A 24,264-nucleotide genomic window follows, 5' to 3' on the forward strand; every position below is an offset into this window, starting at 1 on the left:
TTTCCGCACTCATGTTTAAACAGGTATTTTTTTTTATTAAGTATTATGACTTACTACGTTTTATAAAGGTTCATCATGCATTCACGTTATATTTCGCTCATGTTATGCCTCAGGATGATTCAGCAAGCCATGTGGTTCGTTCGGTCATATGCAGTAAGGCACCGAGTGTCGTGTTTCGCCCAGGCCATGGTTCGGGGCGTGACATAAACTTTTGATTGTTTGTGTATCACTTCTCATATCCTTCATCCTTTTCAGTAGGTGGTTTTGTATTCTCGCGAAGAAACGAGAGTTTTTCTTTTTCAGCAATGTGCATCTCTATGATTTGAGACTACATATCATAATTTGTTTCATTCAGAATAATCCCTGCATTGAAAGAGGAATTTTCAGATTGAATGATAATCAGAGCAGACTGGGAATCATCTGACTTGCCCATGGCGCTGATACCAAGTTCAAATCTTGAGCTGAATAATTCTTTTTGTATCCTGTTAGTTCTTATAGAAGAATATGTACATCAATACATAGCTACTGCTAAGTAACATGATAAACGAAAAGAGCTAACTTCAAGCTATTTACCCTACAATCAAGGACTTAAAATAAGTTTCCTATTTTACAAAGATCACTGGAATCAAGTAAGTTTTCAGATTTAAAAAGATTGCAGAATCAAGCCTAAAATAAAAAAATTACAAAATCAAGCCTAAAATATCTCTACAGTTTTTGCAAAGAATATTTGGTTATTTGAAAGTAATGAAAGTGAAAATAAAATTTTAGGTGTTTTCCAGATTTCAAATATAACTTCAAGTTGTATTTGAAATTTTTATGATCAAACGCTAATTTTCAAATAAAGTGATTTTTTTTCCAAAAAAAGTGAAAAATTCTCATGGTCACTAAGGCTATGTCAATGTAGGCACATGTATTGCAAACAAAATATAGGCTAGGATATTCCCTCACACCAACAGTTGATTGGTGAGCTCCGCATTTGCTTCCCATCGAGACTCCTTTTCGCTTTATTCAGTTATTTCTTTCTTTGTTTATTTAGATTAAGGATTAGCCAGGAAGTTCGTGTGCTGTAGTTGCTAGTTCTTTAGAGTTAGAGGCTTCATAAACATTAGAGTTGGGTAATGGTTTTCACTTGAATAGACACTAGACTAAAGTTTTCAGAATATTACTTGACAAAAGTTTCAGATGAGACATTATAATTTACTTTTTTGAAAAATGTTGGTTTGCGTGACATGCTAAAATTAGAACAAAATAGAATAATTCAGAAGGTTCACTTAGTTAAGTTAAGACGCCGAGTGATTCGTGGAGAAAACGGACAGCGACACAACTATAGAGAGTCCGGAGCCTAAGGGCATAAAAATACATGATATAAATCAAAAGGGGGACTGTCTTCCACTATATACCAAAAGGGTTATAACGTGGAGGGGCCAACGTTATACCTCAATTTTTTTTTTCCAATTGTCAGACCACAACCAAAAAAAAAATTTAAAAAATTAATAGTATAACGTGGACTGATCCACGTTATACAATATATATTGTAAAGAGTCCGGAACCAAAATGCCTCCAAAAAAATCATTTTGAACCAAAATACCAAACAAAAAGGTGCCCGAAGTAAGTTTTATTTGTAAACTTTAGGTTTAAGTGTCCTATATACATAGACGTCCATTTTTATTTGAAGACTTGTTGTCATTAGCTTAAGGTTTTTTATTTTTAGGGTTTAGATTTATTGAAAATGAAGTCGTTGCCAAAAGGTTTTTAACTGCTTTAGCGCAGTAAAAGATTTTTTTTTGTTTGTATAGCGCAGTAAAATAGCGAGCACTTAAAAAAAAATGGGCAAACTTTTTTTTTGCAACACTTAGTGTGTTTTTTCATACTTTGACCAACGATTAGTCGTGTGTCAAGACTCCGAAACGTCAATATTTTATATAGAACCTGATATTTTTTTTCCGCGTACAATAATGTAGGCTCAATACATCAAGGATACGTATACGTTCGGATCGTCATTTTAGGGGTTGAAAAGGTGCCCGAAGTAAGTTTTGTTTGAAAAAACTTAGTGTTTGACTGTAAGGTTATTTTAGTCAACTTTATATGTCGAGAAAATTAGTCAGCTTTATTTTCAAAAATTGAAACCGCATAAGTGAAATTGACATTCACAGCTACATTATCTCGGAATTTTTACGTTGAAATCTATTGCGTATTATCATCTTATAAGTAAATAAAATTAAAAATTTCACGCCAATTTGGGGGAAAATTGAAATTGAATGGGATAAAAGGTGTTTTTTTAAAAATCGGCTCGGCCAAACCGCCTTGTGGCCGTTTGTCCGCATAGATCTCGAAAAAATACGCAAGTTAAAAAAAAAAACGCTTAAATCGGACGTCTGAGCGCAAAGTTATGACCATCTAAAGTTTGACCACTTTACAACTAGTTTTTCTCCCTATATTTTTTAGAATTATATTTATATTCAAAATAAAGTTATGTCTTGATTAAAAAATAACATGCTTAAATCAAAACCTTAAAATATAAAACACTTAAAACTTAAACAAAACTTACTTCAGGTACCTTTTCAACCCCTAAAACGACGATGCGAACGTTTACGTATCCTTGATGTATTGAGCCTATATTATAGTACGCAGAAAAAAATTCAGGTTCTATATAAAATATTGACGTTTTAGAGTCTTGACACACGACTAATCATTGGTCAAAGTATGAAAAAAAAACACTAAGTGTTTCAAAAAATAAAGTTGGCCATTTTTTTTGGGTACTGTTTCTATAACGCAGTATTTTACTGCGTTATAGATTTTTTTTTAACAGCTTCTATAACGCAATAAAATACTGCGCTAAAGCAGTTAACGGCTCCGTCTCCATGAACTGCTTTAGCGCAGTAAATTACTGCGCTAAACGTAGTTTTGTAACATTTTTTTGTTGTTGGGGTATTTTGGTTCAAAGTGGTTTTTTGGGGGGCATTTGGTTCTGAACTCTATTGTAAATTATCACAATATGTAGCATGATGCACAAATCATATGCAACAATGAAGGATCTGCAACACATGAAGGCTCCAAATTTATACTTTCAATGTTAAAAAACAATCACTTATTCTCTGCACACCCCTAGAGAACCCCAGTTCCAACCTTCAATGATACTTCACAAATGCAGTATTCAAGACGATGACTCGTAATATAGGAACATTTATTTGCATATGGCATTTAAGGATATTTCTGTCATGAGGCTCATGGTCCTCCGAATAGCTAACACCTGCATGTTTAAGAATCTGTAAAACTACACCTGGCATACGACCCAAATTGTTGGCAGTGATAATTTACAATATATATGTGTTGTATGACGTGGACTGATCCACGTTATACAAAATTATTTGTGTAACGTGGATCAGTCTACGTTATACTACTAATTTTTTTTTTTTTTTTTTTTGGTTGTGGTCTGACAATTGGAAAAAAAAATTGGGGTATAACATTGGCCCCTCCACGTTATACCCCTTTTGATATATAGTGGAAGGCAACCTCCCTTTTGGTTTATACCGTGTATTTTTGTGTCCTTTAGGCTCCGGACTCCTATTCTTTTTCGCAGGAATAACAATACAATATTTGAGTTATTGATGTTATTATGGTTCTACCTTGCATCAACAATGTAACCTAGCTGTAAATACAGCACGAATGAACCGTGAGAGACTAGAGATCCAAATTCCTTACATGGACCAAAAGATCTACGTGATTTATTTCTATTTGTTTAAGCTTTGATGGAAAAAATTACTACATATCTGTGCTGATAGTAGGTGACATGTACTCAACATATTAGTCGTGGACACCATTATTATTCAAAAGAATTGTGATTCTGCCTTGTGTGATAATTACAAAAAGAGACGAGTTCAGACTGAGCTCTATGAAAAACATAATTTAATCTTCAAATTGAAGTTAATTGGTTAACTTTTGATTCTTTGGCTATTCGTTATTTTCTTTAATCTTTCTTTAGTTGGAGTTGAAACTCAAATTGAGTTATGATACTACAGAGTGGAGCAAGAATTCCAATTTCCACAGTAGATCATTCTGTGCCTTCTTTTTTAACCTTATCTCCCTCTTAACTTAATGTGGCTTATAAACATTATGGTTCTTAGATTCAAACTAAACATAGGTAATTTAATTTACTTTTGATAAGGTTCATGCCATCTATTGTCGAACACATGCTTCCCTTTTTCAATTCAGGCATCTTAACATGAAAAGGAAAACACTTCAAACATTTTTCTAAAAACAACAACTACTATTGAATTTGCCTCTCTTAAACAACCATATGAGAATTTGTTACACCATGAAGTACAGCTTGTGCTTATTTCTGTTCAAACTATCTGATAGTTATTTAAGGAGGAATTCAGATTTGTACAACTTAATTTCTCAAGATATATTTAGTTTATGCGCACAGTAAAATTCATGGTTTACCCTCATGACTCCCATCAAATTAGTTCCTTCAGATTATTTAATTTGTTATTTTTGGTTTACAACTTTACAGGCATAATTCCTGATGAGATTGGTCATCTTCATAACTTGAAGTACTTGTTCATGGAAATAAATTCATTAATGGGCTCAATCCCTTTAACCATATTCAACATGTCATCACTTCAGGTTTTAATTATTACTGATAACAAAATTGAAGGACGTCTACCAAGAGAAGTTGGAAATTTGACTATGCTTAACATACTTGATCTTTCAATGAATAAACTGACAGGTATGGGAAAATAACTAATCCATTGTCATTTTAGAGTTCCAATTTTTGGATACTTCTGCCCATCCTAATCTTATTAAATTTTGCAGGTGTAATTTCAAATGAAGTTGGTAACCTTCAAGAGTTGGAGAACCTTGCATTGTATTTGAATAACTTTAATGGGTCGATCCCTATTGGTATCTTCAATATCTCATCTCTTTTATCTATTTCACTCACAAATAATCACATTTCAGGCAACCTTCCTTCCACTATAGGCCATGGGTTACCTAACGTTGAAGCAATATTTGTTGGTGGAAACAACATTAATGGTATCTTACCTGGTTCCATCTCAAATTTGTCTAAACTGACCCATCTCGACCTTGGTGCAAATGAACTTAGTGGTCCAATTCTTGAATCTCTAGGAAAATTAAGATTTCTTGAAATTCTCCATTAAGACAATAATTCCTTCACAAGCGAATTAAGCTTTATTACTCCTTTGGCCAAATCTAAACACTTGAGAATTTTGGTATTGTCTTTGAATCCCCTAAATACAATGCTCCCAAAATCAATCGGCAATCTTTCTTCTCTTCAAACATTTTATGCAGAAGGTTGTAACCTCAAGGGCCATCTTCCAAAAGAAATTGGAAATTTGAGAAATCTATCTTCTATGAGGCTGGAAGATAATAACTTCATTGGAATTGTCCCACCGACAATAAGTTCGTTGAAAAAGCTTCAACATCTTTCACTTGGTGCAAATAGAATAAGTGGTCATTTTCCAATTGTTTTATGTGAGTTACCCAACTTAAGCATGCTAAACCTTTCACAAAATCAAATGTGGGGTAGCATTGCTAGTTGCCTGGGGGATATGACTTCTTTAAGGGAGATTTATCTTGGTCCCAATAACTTCACTGCTAGCATACCTTCAAGTCTATAAAACCTTAAAGACATTTTGAGGTTGAGCTTGCCTTGTAATTTCCTTAATGGCTCTCTGCCACTAGAAATCGGAAACCTCAAGGATGCAATACTTCTAGATCTTTCCTGGAACCAAATCTCAGACAACATTCCAAGTACATTGGGAGGACTGCATAAGTTGATTCAACTATCTTTGGCTCATAACAAAATTGAAGGATCTATTCCTCAGACATTTGGGAAACTCGTAGATTTAGAAGCATTGGATCTTTCGTATAACAAAATATCTAGTGTAATTCCAAAATCATTAGAGGAACTTAAGCAGCTAGACTCCTTTAATGTCTCATTCAACAGGTTACACGGGGAAATTCCGAGCGGAGGACTGTTGCACCTCATTTTTACCCAGGGCTAAACAAAGCACAACTTATGGAGCTCTGAAATAGTTAATTATGTACAGAGTCGCCACCTAGCATTTAAGGTATACTAGGGTACCTATAAATTATTAATATATGCAGCTTAACATGGTCTGCGAAAATAAGTGAGATTCTAGGTAAGGGTTCAAATTATTCTGAAGGGAAAGTGTTAGGCATCCTTCAGAATCCACAAATGTGGTTCCCGGCTGGACCAATTTAACTATACGAGGGATGTGTAAAAAAGGCTTGATTATTATTTACAAAAATTAGTAGAATTTAGACTAAAGAATAACTAATATGACTATTCACATAAATAACCGTGCAATACGTATTTTATACATATGTGATATAATAATTATTTTAAAAAAAAAAGTTATGTGCAACTTAAAAGCTTGGGTATGTGAAAAGGGTATAAGGAATGGACATGAAATTATTTTGCACTCAAGGTGAGTTAACTAATTTAACTAGCGAAATATGTACGCCTAATCAATTAATTATGAGAGTACATTCTAAAGCCTAAATATTGAGGCAAATCACCCTATTTATTTACTTAAGTGTGCTAAGCTATTGAATTAAAACTCTAGCGAAACATGATAACTATAAAAATATTAGCTACAAAAATAATAACTGTCTAATATTGATTTATCTAAAACACATAAAATTTAAATCACCTAAGCATATCATAAATAAATACAACCAACCTGCACCCTAAAAAAAAGTAAAGTTTCACTATATTTTATGCTTGTATAATTTAATAATGTAAAATATATATATATATAAACAGAGAATTTAAGAAGCTATTTGAACTTCTTTTGAGTGTCATCTTCAAAAAGTAACTCTGGATACCTGCATGAGACTTAATAAAAGATGTTAGTAAGAAAATAAATAACTATCGGATGAATTAAAGAAATAATGAATAAACTTAAAATATAAAAAAAATCCCGTCTTTGTACATGGAAGGCCTTGGAAATCGACGAAAATTTCTTCGTCGGCCACACTATTGACTCAAAACCTAAAAACCCAACTCAACCAATCCCAAAATCATCAAGATTTCATCCCAAAATCAAGATCAGATCCAGAGCTCAGAACCAAACAACTATTGAAAAAAAAAACACTCAAGTCAGATTCTGAAACTAATTCCTCTTAAACAAAACAACTAAAACTGCCAAAAAAAAAAACACAAATTAGCAATATTTAGAGATAAATAAACAACCCCACATAAAAAGCAAGAAAGTTTTTCAACTTCAGTGTCAAATAAGAGAACCCCAGATCAAGAAACACAATTAAAAAGACTCTTAAGTAATGAAAAATTGAATCTTTTTTGAACTTCAAGAGAACCCGAGATCAAAAAACACAAGTATAAAGACTTTAGGTAATGAAAAAATGATTATTTTTTTTTAACTTCAAGAGAACCCCAGATCAAGAAACACAAGTATACAAAGGCTTTAGGTAGTGAAAAGTTGAATATTTTTTGTTAAAGAGAGACAGAGATTTGAGTGAGCTTTATGATGATTGAATTAAAGAACAAAGAGAATAAAAAATGAAAAGGACAAAAAGAAAGAGTAGAGATGAAAAATAGTGTTAACTCGAATCTCCATAAACATAACATTCATCATCTGTTTCTTCTTCAACAAAAACAAACATTTCTCTCTCCTTTCCATTTTTCCCGGCATTGCTTTTACTTCTTTCATTTTTCAACTTAACATTAAATAATAATTCATCTTTACATTACATACATATAATTTGAACCCCTTTTGAAATGCTTTTATTCTTCATATTATAAGCTCCGATCAAGATTTAAAATAGATTTGAAATGTTTCTTTTTTTTGGTCGAGGAGACAGGACGATGGAGGTAAGGGGTAGAGCTGCTGGTTGGCGTCATTGGTGGTAGTGGGTTGGTGTGGTGATATTGTGGGCTGCTCCGGTTCACCGGAGCTTGAAGCTCCTCGCCGGAGCAGCGAAGAAGACGAAGGGGTTGTTTGGTTGTGGTGGGGATTCGTGACTGTGGTGGTGAGAAGTTCACCGGAGCTCGGAGCTCCGGTGTGAAGAGTGGGCGGCGGCTGTGGTTGAAGAGGAGGAGAGGGAAAAATGTTTAAGGTTTCTTAGAAGAGAGAGAGGGGATGGACCAAATCTGAAAATGTGCTTGTGTGTTGTGCCAATATGTGTTGGATTTTTGCTCTTCCCATGAGCTTTATGTCAAAGTAAGGAATATTACAATGGTTTGCAAATGCTCATTTTAATAGAATAAGCACTGTACAATAATGTGGCACCAATCTGATGCATATGGGCTAGATTTTAATATTGTCCTCCCCTTTCTTTTATATCTATATAATAATAAATCCCACCAATTGACATATTGCTCTTCCACCTTTCACGTGCAACTTTGCATTCCAAGGAATATGACTCATTACAATATGAATACATAATACTACTAATTTAATTTGCTTCATCCATGAGGTACTACCATAGTTGCCTCCACGTTTCCAATGCACATGGGCATGTCCTCTCAATTTATCCATTAATTCCCAACCAATTTATTTACTTCCACTATAATGTCCCCACTTAAATCAACTATAATGTCCCAACCATGTGCAAAATAATGATTCTTGGAAAATAACAATAAATTGAGAAAATTCCTAAAATAAGAATAATCATCAATAAATTGTTGAAAAAATGTAAAAATGTGTAAAAAATGTATTTCGTGCTCTTTAATGAATCAGGGCCCCCAAAACGTTAATTTTAAGCACGTCGAGCCAAAATTAGGTGTCAACAACTTGTCCCTCTTCGACCGGAGACGATGAAAGAGTTTTCGGACGAAGACGTTGACATTTAGCCTATTTTGGCTCGACAAAGAATTGCTAAAAGGATATGTACGGAGACAGAGGCCAGACGTTGGTAGAGTTTTGACAATTCTCTCAGTCCGTCGGCAAGGTTGCGATAAAAAGAAAAATGATAAAAAGGGAAGGATTGTATACTTGCTGGGGAAAGAATGATTCTCGTCCCGATGTGACCGAACTCTGCATAGAGCTTCCTACATATCTCGTCAATCACGAGAATCAGGTCAATGTAGTTCGAAAGGTGATAACTAATGGATGTTGTGGAAAATTTTGATCGTCCAATCAAAATTTTGCCCCAGTGTTGTCAGAATGGTCCTAGCAAGTGTAGGATGAAGAACGGTCGTGTTATGTAACGCCCCTTTTTTTTTTTAAGCCGGCATGATGCAATGCGTTTGAAGGGTATCTGAAAGTGATAATGCAATGCATGTGCAGTGTTTGCGAGCATTCGTAAAGCAATGATGCAATGTATATGCAGTGCGTCTGCGAGCATACGCAGGGCATTTAAAACAAACAAATGCAGGTACGGTGCAATGCGTCTGCGAGCATACGCAGGGGCATTTGAAAACAATAAAACAATGCAGGTGCAGTACAATGCGGCTGCGAGCATATGCAGGGGCATTTGAAAACAATAAAGAAATGCAGGTGCGGTGCAATGCGGCTGCGAGCATACGCAGGGGCATTAAGAAAACAATAATAAAACAAGGCAGATGCGGTGCGATGTCTTATGCAGAAATTTTCAATGCTCAGCCTTATGCAGAAATTACAAAAGGCGGTGCATGGCCCATGTAACATATGAAAGCGATGCGAAGGGCGGTGCGCAGCCCGTGCATCGTATGAAAGGCGGTGCTCAGCCTTATGCAGAAATTACAAAGGGCGGTGCATGGCCCATGTAACATATGAAAGCGATGCGAAGGGCGGTGCGCAACCCGTGCATCATATGAAAGGCGGTGCTCAGCCTTATGCAGAAATTACAAAGGGCGGTGCATGGCCCATGTAACATATGAAAGCGATGCGAAGGGCGGTGCGCAGCCCGTGCATCATATGAAAGGCGGTGCTCAGCCTTATGCAGAAATTACAAAGGGCGGTGCATGGCCCATGTAACATATGAAAGCGATGCGAAGGGCGGTGCGCAGCCCGTGCATCATATGAAAGGCGGTGCTCAGCCTTATGCAGAAATTACAAAGGGCGGTGCATGGCCCATGTAACATATAAAAGCAATGCGAAGGGCGGTGCGCAGCCCGTGCATCGTATGAAAGGCGGTGCTCATCCTTATGCAGAAATTACAAAGGGCGGTGCATGGCCCATGTAACATATGAAAGCGATGCGAAGGGCGGTGCGCAGCCCGTGCATCGTATGAAAGGCGGTGCTCAGCCTTATGCAGAAATTACAAAGGGCGGTGCATGGCCCATGTAATATATGAAAGTGATGCGAAGGGCGGTGCGCAACCCGTGCATCGTATGAAAGGCGGTGCTCAGCCTTATGCAGAAATTACAAAGGGCGGTGCATGGCCCATGTAACATATGAAAGCGATGCGAAGGGCGGTGCGCAGCACGTGCATCGTATGAAAGGCGGTGCTCAGCCTTATGCAGAAATTACAAAGGGCGGTGCATGGCCCATGTAACATATGAAAGCGATGCGAAGGGCGGTGCGCAGCCCGTGCATCGTATGAAAGGCGGTGCTCAGCCTTATGCAGAAATTACAAAGGGCGGTGCATGGCCCATGTAACATATGAAAGCGATGCGAAGGGCGGTGCTCAGCCTTATGCAGAAATTACAAAGGGCGGTGCATGGCCCATGTAATATATGAAAGCGATGCGAAAGGCGGTGCGCAACCGGTGCATCGTATGAAAGGCGGTACTCAGCCTTATGCAGAAATTACAAAAGGGCGGTGCATGGCCCATGCAACATGAAAGGCGGTGCGCGGCCTTATGCAGAGATTTCCAAGGGCGGTGCGCAGCCCATGAAATATATGAAAGCGATGCAAAGGGCGTTGCGCAGCCCATGCGTCATATGAAAGGCGGTGCGCAGCCTTATGCAGATGCAGTGCAATGCAGCCGCGAGCATACGCAGGGGCATTTGAAAACAATAAAGCAATGCAGGTGTGGAGGGTAACGCCTTTGCTTCGGCGCGAATGAAGTGCAGAAGGTAAGGTCCTTGGGCCATGAAATGGTGTCTTTAGGCGATGAGAATGATGCTTTTAGACTATGACGCCCTCGGTGTCCTATTGTGGGGCTGGACGAGCCAATGCAGTGTCCTACTGTGGGGCTGGCCGAGCCCGTGCCTTTTCTCTCGAAATGCGGCATTGGTGGAATTTTTTAGGGCCCCCTCAAAAATTCTGTCCCAGTTTAGAAAACAAACAAAGATTTGCATACTTCCCACGAAATGCGATGTGCACTTGCGGGTTTTTAAGCTACTCAAAAATATTCTCCCAATTTCATGCTTCAGTGAAAAAAAAAATACGAGGATCTTTCATGGTAAGACCAGATGTCGATACCTCGTAGAGTTAGTAACAACACAACAACATTGAACTATATTTACTGTGCAACGATAAAAAACAAAATTAAGAAAAATAGCAAAATCATGAGAGCAAAATCTAGCAAAAATGTTTTTTTTTTGTTTTTTTTTTAATAACAATGATTTATATAACATGCCTCAACTTCAATTGGTACGAACAATTAGTATTGTGCATAAGAATTCGCCATTATTTATCGTCCAACAAACCAAGATCGACTTATTGGTAATTTCTACAGCTTCAAGTGGTACCTCAGACATACCTAAGGATCGACAAGATTGGTTCATTTTGTTTCAAACAAGGATTATGAACTATACCTATTCTCATGTTTCAAGTGCCCTCACCAGAAAGAAAGTCACTTTTCACACATATTCAGTATTTTTGAACTTTGGGACATCTAGAGAAGTACACTCAAACTCAGAAAGATGTTCAATGCTTGCAATTGTAATACCATAAGCTTGGCCGTCATGTAAGTATCCACTAATGAGAGAAACCTTAGCATAGAATCACGTAGGGCTTGTTATGGTGTTGTAATATAGGCTTGGGAAAAGGGTAGGATATTATTTGGGTAAGGAGTGACTAATCCTTCCCTAAGCGTTGCACTATGTCTGTGCTCAGTATTTGTGTGCTCTGACACTTTGTTTTATTGTCCCTTTCTTTTGTACTTGTGCGACCTCTTTTGCAAGTTAAAGCCCTTTTTTTTTTTTTTGAGTTTAGGGTTGCATGCCCGAAACTCTGTGGGGATTAAGGGAATTGACCTGGGTTGCATGCCCGAGGTCTTGATAGTAATTCCAGGTTGTATGCCTGAGTGTGAAAAAAAATAAAAAGAAATAACGGGTTTTATGTCCGAGATTCTGAATGACTAGGTTTTTTTTTTTTGTGTGAGCTCTTTCTTGCTTTGGAGGTCGTTCTTAGCCTTTGTTTTTCTGGGACGGTCGAATTCCCCCCTTTTTTTTTTTTTTTTTTTGAAGCTTCAGCTCAAATCTCTATCCGCAGTTGCACGTTTTTTAGTACGCTCAGGGAGGTTGGGCCAAGAGAGAGATAGTGCATTTGAGCACTCAGAAATGGTATAGGCTTATGATGTGGTGGTAAAAGAAAAGGCTTTAGGCTCAAAGGGGGAATGCTAGGGATAATGTCATTGGTAGGCTAGAAAGGCTCAAACGGGTCAAAGAAGGCCTGCGATCCTTTTCTATGCTGAGTGTTACTCATAATTTCGCCTCAATAGACATTCAGGCCAAGTTCTAGATCACAATGCAATGCAATTGAACGCTATCTAAAGTTCACCACACAATGCATATGAAACAATGAGGTTGGTTTTGTTCTTGTCTCACAAGCATGCAAGAGAATTTTTCAAGTGTCACTTAAAGTGTGAATGAGAGGTACCAAAAGAATCTATAGTTTACCACGAAGTCAGTCCTCTCCATCATATTGATTGTTACTTGTTTCTTTCCTATGCACATTCCTAACTATGTTGGTACCAACCAAGTCAAAGATATGAATCTAAAAATATTTTTGTATTTTTTGAATAAGGGTACCGAACCCAAAAAGGGTTGCCTACGTATCTCATCTTTGATGAGAATTAGGTGCGCGTAGTTCGTTTCATATAGGATAGAAAGAAATAAAATATTTTTGTGATTTTTCAAAATAAAGGATTTTTTTTGTGATTTTTTGAATAATGAATAATGAATACCGAACCCAAAAGGGCTGCCTACGTATCTCATCAAAGAAGAGAATCAGGTGTGCGTAGTTCTTTCAAATAGGGTATAAAATGCATGATTCAAGAAAAAATATTTTACAAAATGCAGGGTTCAACGCAAGTCAACTAAAAAATAGTTAGATAAAGTGCTAAGGTAGTGCAAAGCAAATAACAACAAAATTTATTTAAAAACAAAACATGTAACAAATAAAGAGTATGTGAAAAATGAAAAAAATATTCGAAATAAAAGATAAAATTCAACCTAGCTAAAAATAACTGCAAAATGGGATGTACAGTAACCTAGAAATTCTAAGAGTTGGTTTTCCTATGACACAAGGCTCCCGAGCGGACTACTCGAGTGAGAAGGCTACGCGGTCCCCGTTACTCGGGCACCTCGCGCATACGCCAACTCTCCTAAAATTTGGATTCTACGAAAAAAATTCGCGGGTGCGCAAAACACACCTCGCGTGTACGTGTGATAGTGTGAGTTTTCCAGAAGTGGAGGAAATATGAACGGCATGCCATTTTATATAAACCGATAACACATATGAATATTAATATAAAACCACAAAAAGATAGCAATTAAAGAGAAACAGTAAAAGCAAGATGCAAAATTTACAATAAATAAAACTTGTTAGTAAAAAGAAAAAGGACAATAATATGGTGTATGAAAAAAAAAAAAACAGATATGTACGTAAACAAATAAGGGAACAAAGGGAAGGATATAAATGACGAATAAATACAGGCAAGTAAAATAATAAACAAAAACTCAAATAAAGATAACATACCTCGAATAACAAATTGAGTCCATATGGTTAGAACCTAAGTGTCCCCAGCAGAGTCGTCATGTTGTTGCACCTCATTTTTACCCAGGGCTAAACAAAGCACAACTTATGGAGCTCTGAAATAGTTAATTATGTACAGAGTCGCCACCTAGCATTTAAGGTATACTAGGGTACCTATAAATTATTAATATATGCAGCTTAACATGGTCTGCGAAAATAAGTGAGATTCTAGGTAAGGGTTCAAATTATTCTGAAGGGAAAGTGTTAGGCATCCTTCAGAATCCACAAATGTGGTTCCCGGCTGGACCAATTTAACTATACGAGGGATGTGTAAAAAAGGCTTGATTATTATTTACAAAAATTAGTAGAATTTAGACTAAAGAATAACTAATATGACTATTCACATAAATAACCGTGCAATACGTATTTTATACATATGTGATATAATAATTATTTTAAAAAAAAAAGTTATGTGCAACTTAAAAGCTTGGGTATGTGAAAAGGGTATAAGGAATGGACATGAAATTATTTTGCACTCAAGGTGAGTTAACTAATTTAACTAGCGAAATATGTACGCCTAATCAATTAATTATGAGAGTACATTCTAAAGCCTAAATATTGAGGCAAATCACCCTATTTATTTACTTAAGTGTGCTAAGCTATTGAATTAAAACTCTAGCGAAACATGATAACTATAAAAATATTAGCTACAAAAATAATAACTGTCTAATATTGATTTATCTAAAACACATAAAATTTAAATCACCTAAGCATATCATAAATAAATACAACCAACCTGCACCCTAAAAAAAAGTAAAGTTTCACTATATTTTATGCTTGTATAATTTAATAATGTAAAAAATATATATATATAAACAGAGAATTTAAGAAGCTATTTGAACTTCTTTTGAGTGTCATCTTTAAAAAGTAACTCTGGATACCTGCATGAGACTTAATAAAAGATGTTAGTAAGAAAATAAATAACTATCGGATGAATTAAAGAAATAATGAATAAACTTAAAATATAAAAAAAAAACCCCGTCTTTGTACATGGAAGGCCTTGGAAATCGACGAAAATTTCTTCATCGGCCACACTATTGACTCAAAACCTAAAAACCCAACTCAACCAATCCCAAAATCATCAAGATTTCATCCCAAAATCAAATTTTCATAAAAATCAAGATCAGATCCAGAGCTCAGAACCAAACAACTATTGAAAAAAAAAAAACACTCAAGTCAGATTCTGAAACTAATTCCTCTTAAACAAAACAACTAAAACTGCCAAAAAAAAAAAACACAAATTAGAAATATTTAGAGATAAATAAACAACCCCACATAAAAAGCAAGAAAGTTTTTCAACTTCAGTGTCAAATAAGAGAACCCCAGATCAAGAAACACAATTAAAAAGACTCTTAAGTAATGAAAAATTGAATCTTTTTTGAACTTCAAGAGAACCCCAGATCAAAAAACACAAGTATAAAGACTTTAGGTAATGAAAAAATGATTATTTTTTTTTAACTTCAAGAGAACCCCAGATCAAGAAACACAAGTATACAAAGGCTTTAGGTAGTGAAAAGTTGAATATTTTTTGTTAAAGAGAGACAGAGATTTGAGTGAGCTTTATGATGATTGAATTAAAGAACAAAGAGAATAAAAAATGAAAAGGACAAAAAGAAAGAGTAGAGATGAAAAATAGTGTTAGCTCGAATCTCCATAAACATAACATTCATCATCTGTTTCTTCTTCAACAAAAACAAACATTTCTCTCTCCTTTCCATTTTTCCCGGCATTGCTTTTACTTCTTTCATTTTTCAACTTAACATTAAATAATAATTCATCTTTACATTACATACATATAATTTGAACCCCTTTTGAAATGCTTTTATTCTTCATATTATAAGCTCCGATCAAGATTTAAAATAGATTTGAAATGTTTCTTTTTTTTGGTCGAGGAGACAGGACGATGGAGGTAAGGGGTAGAGCTGCTGGTTGGCGTCATTGGTGGTAGTGGGTTGGTGTGGTGATATTGTGGGCTGCTCCGGTTCACCGGAGCTTGAAGCTCCTCGCCGGAGCAGCGAAGAAGACGAAGGGGTTGTTTGGTTGTGGTGGGGATTCGTGACTGTGGTGGTGAGAAGTTCACCCGAGCTCGGAGCTCCGGTGTGAAGAGTGGGCGGCGGCTGTGGTTGAAGAGGAGGAGAGGGAAAAATGTTTAAGGTTTCTTAGAAGAGAGAGAGGGGATGGACCAAATCTGAAAATGTGCTTGTGTGTTGTGCCAATATGTGTTGGATTTTTGCTCTTCCCACGAGCTTTATGTCAAAGTAAGGAATATTACAATGGTTTGCAAATGCTCATTTTAATAGAATAAGCATTGTACAATAATGTGGCACCAATCTGATGCATATGGGCTAGATTTTAATATTGTCCTCCCCTTTCTTTTATATCTATATAATAATAAATCCCACCAATTGACATATTGCTTTTCCACCTTTCACGTGCAACTTTGCATTCCAAGGAATATGACTCATTACAATATGAATACATAATACTACTAATTTAATTTGTTTCATCCATGAGGTACTACCATAGTTGCCTCCACGTTTCCAATGCACATGGGCATGTCCCCTCAATTTATCCATTAATTCCCAACCAATTTATTTACTTCCACTATAATGTCCCCACTTAAATCAACTATAATGTCCCAATCATGTGCAAAATAATGATTCTTGGAAAATAACAATAAATTGAGAAAATTCGTAAAATAAGAATAATCATCAATAAATTGTTGAAAAAATGTAAAAATGTGTAAAAAATGTATTTCGTGCTCTTTAACGAATCAGGGCCCCCAAAACGTTAATTTTAAGCACGTCGAGCCAAAATTAGGTGGCAACAAGGACCTTTTGTTCATTTCCCTTACCAGTCTTTCATGTCGAATGAAGGATTGTGTGGTAACCCTCAGAAGCATGTCTCAACTTGTCGGTCTAATTCAAAGAATCATTCTAATTCAACGAAATGTAGACTGATATGGACTGTAGTTGCCCCTTCAATTATCATTGTAATAGGAATTACTTCAGCAATAATTTTCGTGTTGATGAGACGTCGGGGTAAAACAATCAATGCTGAAGATAAATGGTTGCCTGAGGTAGCACCACAAAGGGTTTCTTACTATGAACTTCAAAGAGCAACTCAGGGCTTTGATGAAAATAACTTGCTAGGTAGTGGAAGTTTTGATTCTGTTTACAAAGGGATATTGGCAGATGGGGTGATAGTAGCTGTCAAAGTTTTCAATGTGCAACTTGAAGGTACATTTCAAACCTTTGATAGAGAATGTGAAATCTTGAGGAATCTTCATCACAGAAATCTCACGAAGATCATTAGTAGTTGTTGTAACTTGGATTTTAAAGCATTAGTACTAGAGTACATGTCAAATGGGAGCTTAGATAAATTGTTATACTCTCGAGATTACTGTTTAACTATAATGCAAAGATTGAATATCATGATTAGTGTTGCAGCTGCTTTGGAATATCTCCATCATGATTACTCATTGCCGGTTATTCACTGTGATATGAAGCCTAGCAACGTGTTACTTGACAACGACATAGTGGGACGCCTGACTGACTTTGCCACAATTGGTTACATTGCTCCAGGTGAATTCTTTTATTTAACTTATAATAATGTTATGGATTAACGCATTAAAAGTTTATTTTTTGACATACTTTCTTTTTTCTTTTTAGAGTATGGTTTGGAAGGCCTTATATCCAAGAGGTCCAACATTTATAGTTATGGTATCATATTGCTAGAAACTTTTACCAAGAAGAAACCTAGTGATGAAATGTTCGGGGGAGATTTGAATTTGAGAAGCTACGTGCATAATTTACTTCCTCATGAGTTGGATCAAATCTTAGATGCTGACTTGCTAACACTAGATGAAGTGAACTTAAGTTAGAAGCTGCAATGTGTGTCATCCATTATGGAGTTAGCCTTGAAATGCACAACTAATATTCCAGGGGAAAGGATGAATATGACTGATGTTGTAACAACACTGGAAAAGATCAAACAAAAGCTTTCTTCTTGTTATTGAACGACCTAGCGAAATGACGTCAGGTACTTTGCACATACCTTTAATTTTGTAAGAACAGAAAAAAAAAAAAAACAGTTGTATATTTACTACATACCACATAACTATTAGTAATTGTTCCTCCATTTTTTAATACACTCTGAGATTGCGTTTAATCTGCTTAGGTGGAAGAGTTCTGGAAGACATTACTATTGGTATGGGAGAATGGGGAACAACAGAAATATGGGTTCTTGTCAATGTTGGCCACTGATTATTTGCTCAATATCTTGTAGAGTTAATCCTTAATTATGTTTGAAAAATAGTCTCACATGGAGCTACCTACGAGTAATTGTTTTTATTTATAGTGAATGCTATCTTTTGTGTTTTCCCTTGTTGCATTAGAAGTGGACTTTTGGTTTTGGTTCTCTTGTATACTTCGTTGCTACCAATTTTCAGCTCTATAATGTGATCTATGTATTCTTGGCTGTACATTTCACTGCCTTAATGTGGCGTTATGTTGGCAATATGAATTACTGGATACATATTATGTCAAAAGCTCATATTCAGAAGTTAGCTGACAGCCAGTATCATTTGTCATTTGTGCAATGGTATCAATATTTTGACAACTTGTATCAAACAAGGAGGTTACTTGTTGGTTTTGCACTGTCTAAAACCACTATCAATCTCTACATTGGAGGTGTTAACAAATACTTTATGTAATCACCATTTTTTGCTCATGTTAGAATTAACTATGAGGAATTATCAGGGTCATTGTGGTGCTTGGTTCCAGGAGTTTTGGAAATTAGACAATTGTGAGGAAGAAAAATGAGAAAGTTGAGTCTTTTATTTCCTAACAATATTGAGAGGTAAATATTTATATGCACCAGATGTTTACACTTAACTAAAAGATTAGTTTAAGCCATCTGATGATGATCCGCAAGATGTCATGTGTTTTAATTATCAATCTTCTGTGTTATATTTTACCATGAAAAGGACTATGTTAATTATAATTATTGTATACGGTAAAAATCGGACATATGTTAGAACCGGTAAGACCAGAGATCGAAGGAAAAGAGGGAAGATCGTCATCTGGTCCGATTTCTCCATAGCCGAATTGATCGTGGCCGTTGGTCCGTTTGACCGGGGTCGTTGGTCCGAATTGATCGTGGCCGCTGGTCCGTTCGATCATAGCCGTTAGTACGGGAGATCCTGGTCGTTAGTCCGGGAGATCCTGGCCGTTAGTCTGTTTTGGTCATGGTCGTTGATCCGGGAGATCCGTTACGCGGTTGCCACGCGTCGATAGCGTCCTGCCAATCGTACGGGTGTCGAACCGTACGGCCAACCTAACCCAACCTAATCCAACTCAGAGCTTTTTCATCATTATTTTATTGTTCAGGTTGTATGGAGCCCATAGGGCACTACTATAAATAAGGGGCATTGTCCCCCTCTTAAGGGGTTGGTTTTTCATCAGATCAAGAACATTTTGTACTAGCAAATATATACAAATCTCTCTCTCAACATCGGATTTTAGTCCGAATTCATTGAGTTCATCTCTTAAATCTGTCTGTTCAAGTAATACTTACATATTTTTAGATACATAGATTTATAGTGAATCTCTGATCATTATTACTTTCTTCATATCGTATCCATATATACCTTTTTCCACCAAATAGATTGAGACTTAACCACATATCCTATACCTACTCACAAATTTAATTGGTTTCCCAAATTCGGGGTAAACAGTTTGGCGCCCACCGTGGGGCTAGGATAATAATGGTTTTTGGTCTTGATTTCTATCGCATCCATCAAAATAGAAAAACATCTCCGTCTCCTGTCCGTCTCTTAAAAAACGGACTGATGGTTGACATCGAACAATCTGGTCACGTCAACAACGCCGAGATTGTAGCAGAAAACGAAGGCAGTGGACCACGGGGATTACCAAACCCCGCTGACCCGAACCCCGTTGATTCGAGGGAGGGCCTCAATCGACAAAACACCGTGGATCAGCAGAATGCCACCCCACCGGCCACTGACCCTTTAAATACTAACAATTCAATTACTTTGTCCGGGACACAACCCCGGAAAGAACCGGATACCCCGAATGATAATATTGACTTGCGTTTAATTTTTGAATTGTTGCAGGAACAAAGAGCGGCGATTGCCGATCAGGGAATCACAATAGCCTAGTTGCAAAACAAAAGAGATAAAATGACCCCGGAAAAGGCGAAGGGTGTTGCTAAACCCAGAAGAGATGAGGCACGGATGGTTGAAAGCAATGGCTCCGGAGCTGGTTCATCCACCGAGGTTCTGAGAATGCTCGAAAAGTTGGCGAAGCGGGTGGACTCGACCGAAAAACGGGTGGAGACATACAACTCTCGGGTGGATCAAATCCCGGGGGCTCCGCCTATTTTAAAAGGGACGGATTCAAAGAGGTACATCCAAAGGCCTTTTCCTCCGAGTGTGGCTCCGAAATTGATCCCGAAGAGGTTCAAAATGCCGGATATCCAAAAATATGACGGCACAACGGACCCTCACGAACACGTGCCCTCATACGTCTGTGCTATAAAGGGCAATGATATGGAAGAGGATGAAATCGAATCCGTGTTGCTAAAAAAGTTCGGGGAAACTCTGTCAAAAGGAGCATTGACTTGGTACGATCATCTGCCCGAGCATTCAATCACTTCTTTCGAAATGCTCGTCGATGCCTTCATAAAAGCACACGCCGGAGCCAAAAAGGTGCAAGCTCGAAAGGCGGATATTTTTCGTATAGCCCAAAGAGACGAGGAGTTACTGCGTGAATTTGTCAACCGGTTCCAAAGGGAGCGAATGGAGCTCCCCCCGGTTCCGGAGGAATGGGCCGCGCAAGCTTTCACAAAGGGGCTCAATGTTCGGAGCTCGACGACTTCGTTCAAATTAAAGGAAAGCTTGCTGGAATACGAGGTTGTGACCTGGGTGGATGTCCATAACCGATACGAGTCAAAAATTCGGATAGAAGATGACCAACTCGAGCTTCCCCCGGGGCCCGTAAAAATGAACAAAAGCTCGGAGAGATCACGAAAGAATTACGAACCGGAGGCCGGACCATCGAAGAAAAGGTATCAGCCATACTCTAGAAAACCAAGCTTCAGGTCGGAAAAATCAAGGGATGGCCCGAGTCATTTCTCCGGGCGGGGGTGATAAACGTGCCGAGTCCCCGGTTCAGGCATACCACCGAGGAGTCAAACAAGGAGGCCACGGCTGTGAAACTCGATTTCACGGATGAACTTCGCGAAAACGCGTTGGTCCGTATTGTAGCCCAGAAGCAGAGAATGGAAAGGTACTACAATCGGAGAGCCAAGAACCAAGTCCCCAAAGGAGGAAAACTGGGTCCGAACTGGGAAAGACCGTACAAGATAACCGGGGTAACAGGCAAAGGATCGTATCAGCTGGAATCCGTAGACGGGCATCGATTGTGCAACAACTGGAATGTGGCTCATTTGAAGGGATATTACTGCTAAGGTATGGACACCTCATGTTTAACCTTTTTCTTTTTGCAGGAAGTCAAGTACCGGATAAAGTTAGGATCTAGGTCTGAAAACGCGTGTTGCACTCTTTTCCTTAGTACGGTTTTGTTCCGAAATGGGTTTTTCGATAAGGTTTTTAATGAGGCAACAAGTACAACGTGTTACTTAACAAAGATAAGGACAAACGCCCGGGAACTCGGGGCCACGGCCTACGAGTGGGGGCTTGATAGCGCTCGCCTGATCTTGCAGCTCGGATAAGTGCTAGGGGAATACCATGCCCGCACCGAAGATGACCCCGGTCAAAGAAGATGAGGAAACTCAACATTTGCTACGACAAAACTAAGGCCCGGCCACCGGCCATAGCCTTCGATTTAAGGACCAAACGATCAAAATGAATCGTGTCCCCCCAATATTTTCTACGGCAAAATCAAAACCGGACCTTCTGCATTCGGTCTCGGTGTAAGGACCAAACGATCAAAATGAATCGTGTCCCCCCAATATTTGCTACGGCAAAACCAAAACCGGACCTTCTGCATTCGGTGTCGATGAAAGGACCAAACGATCAGAATGAATCGTGTCCAAACAGTATTAGCTACGGCAAAAGCAGAAGGAAACGAAATTCTCGTATCTTATACAAATACTTGCAATACAAAAATCATCGAAAGTTCGGATAACGATATATCAAATGTCTTCTTGTTAAAATACTCTACCCCGATGATTGTCGCCGTATTTCGGCATTACTTCATTCGTATACCCTATTCCGGGCACTACGGTCGAAATTCGACAAAGGCAACATGGTCATAGTGAACCGAGCCAAAATCGTTAACCCCTCAAACGGGGACTGTTACATCGAAATTTAGCTAAGGCTGAGATTCAGGTGTCCGAAAAATACCGGCCCTAAAAAATAGCCGAAAAATACCGGCCCTAAAAATGCCCATCGTGATTCGGAGACGTCTGAATTCACAAAGCATAAGATAAGTCCCACGGGAAAAAACTCCATCAAATTCCCGGACAAAACATACCGGATGAAGAGAAAAGCCAATATTCAGGCACAACGCGGAATAATGACTCCGAGTGTGCTTGTCCTTAAATCGGATCGACAACTCGGGTGAAGGTCATAACAGATATTCAAGCAAAAGAATAAAGAAAATCAAGAAAAATGCGTGTTCCATTTATACGAAGGTCTTTACACTGGAAACCCCTACAAAAGCAAAAAACAAAAGGCTAAGTACAACCCCTGGTCTATCCGGTATGGCTGGATCCTGAGTGTTCGGACATTGTCCGCTCGGAGTCGCGGGAGTCAGTCTCGAGGGCTCTCTTAGCTTCTTCCTCGACCCTCTTAGCTTCAAGTATCAGGGCCGGAAGATCCGCAAAACCATGCCCGGCTTGCTCAAGGGTGACCCTCCGAGACTTCTACCGTTCATAATACAAGCGATGAACCAAAGGGGATAAACGGTTAAATCAGCAACAAACTTGAGATGGAAGATGATTAGAGGTGACGAAATGAAGAGAGAATAAAGTGAAGTGAAGAAAATAAAATGGAGGAAGAATGAAATGAAGCCGTGATTCATCCACTTCCCGTTACTCCGATAAAACTACGGTCCGGAAAGTGTGGGGCTATCTGTATACGGTAAAAATCGGACATATGTTAGAACCGGTAAGACCAGAGATCGAAGGAAAAGAGGGAAGATCGTCATCTGGTCCGATTTCTCCATAGCCGAATTGATCGTGGCTGTTGGTCCGTTTGACCGGGGCCGTTGGTCCGAATTGATCGTGGCCGCTGGTCCGTTTGATCATAGCCGTTGGTCCGAATTGATCGTGGCTGTTGGTCCGAATTGATCGTGGCCGCTGGTCCGTTTGATCATAGCCGTTAGTCCGGGAGATCCTGGTCGTTAGTCCGTTTTGGTCATGGCCGTTGATCCGGGAGATCCGTTACGCGGTTGCCACGCGTCGATAGCGTCCTGCCATGCTCAACTGTCAATCGTACAGGTGTCAGACCGTACGACCAACCTAACCCAACCTAATCCAACTCAGAGCTTTTTCATCATTATTTTATTGTTCATGTTGTATGAAGCCCATAGGGTACTACTATAAATAAGGAGCATTGTCCCCCTCTTAAGGGGTTGGTTTTTCATCAGATCAAGAACATTTTGTACTAGCAAATATATACAAATCTCTCTCTCAACATCGGATTTTGGTTCGGATTCATTGAGTTCATCTCTTAAATCTGTCCGTTCAAGTAATGCTTACATATTTTTAGATACATAGATTTATAGCGAATCTCTGATCATTATTACTTTCTTCATATAGTATCCATATATATCTTTTTCCACCAAATAGATTGAGGCTTAACCACATATCCTATACTTACTCACAAATTTAATTGGTTTCCCAAATTCGGGGTAAACAATTATAAAAGAAACATTTGTAATAGACCACAACATTGATTTTTCATTTGGTTCAACCATGCATACAGTTGATAACTAATGGAACAGATAGCGCGGGAAGTTATTCCTCCATAATACTCCATTCGGATAAAAAAGAGTATTCACTTTCCACTTAGCCTTTTTTTTTTGGATAAAAAAGAGTGTCCACTTATCAAATCAAGAAATATTAACCTTATTTTTTTAGATTTGCTCGTACTAAGTGCTATGTGATCAAATCCCAATACCTATTTAATTAGGGACAATTTAGTCAAATTACCTATTTTTGCTTAGGAGTTAATCCGTCTATTCACTTTTACTTGTCCAATATTCCAAAAATAGATTTTTACTTTTACTTGTCACTTTTAGCATATCAAGAGAAGTCAATTTATTTTTTCCTGTTTTACTCACAATATTAATTACTCACT

The 24,264-nt window shown here is 37.9% G+C and overlaps 2 protein-coding genes across 2 annotated transcripts; both read left to right on the forward strand.

Annotated features, from left to right (window-relative positions):
• Positions 1–4,113: 4,113 nt before the first annotated feature.
• Positions 4,114–5,159, forward strand: LOC132624505 (MDIS1-interacting receptor like kinase 2-like). The gene is made up of 3 exons (XM_060339273.1): positions 4,114–4,141; positions 4,514–4,729; positions 4,816–5,159. Exons 1-3 carry the CDS (start codon positions 4,114–4,116, stop codon positions 5,157–5,159), a joined length of 588 nt encoding a protein of 195 aa, XP_060195256.1.
• A 99-nt stretch (positions 5,160–5,258) lies between these two features.
• Positions 5,259–17,977, forward strand: LOC132624506 (receptor kinase-like protein Xa21). The gene is made up of 3 exons (XM_060339274.1): positions 5,259–5,631; positions 5,704–5,968; positions 16,872–17,977. The coding sequence occupies exons 1-3, from the start codon at positions 5,259–5,261 to the stop codon at positions 17,539–17,541; spliced, it is 1,308 nt and encodes a 435-aa protein (XP_060195257.1). The 3' UTR covers positions 17,542–17,977.
• Positions 17,978–24,264: the final 6,287 nt, after the last annotated feature.

The sequence above is a fragment of the Lycium barbarum genome, chromosome 12 (assembly GCF_019175385.1).
Source record: "Lycium barbarum isolate Lr01 chromosome 12, ASM1917538v2, whole genome shotgun sequence".
NCBI classification, from domain to species: Eukaryota; Viridiplantae; Streptophyta; class Magnoliopsida; order Solanales; family Solanaceae; genus Lycium; species Lycium barbarum.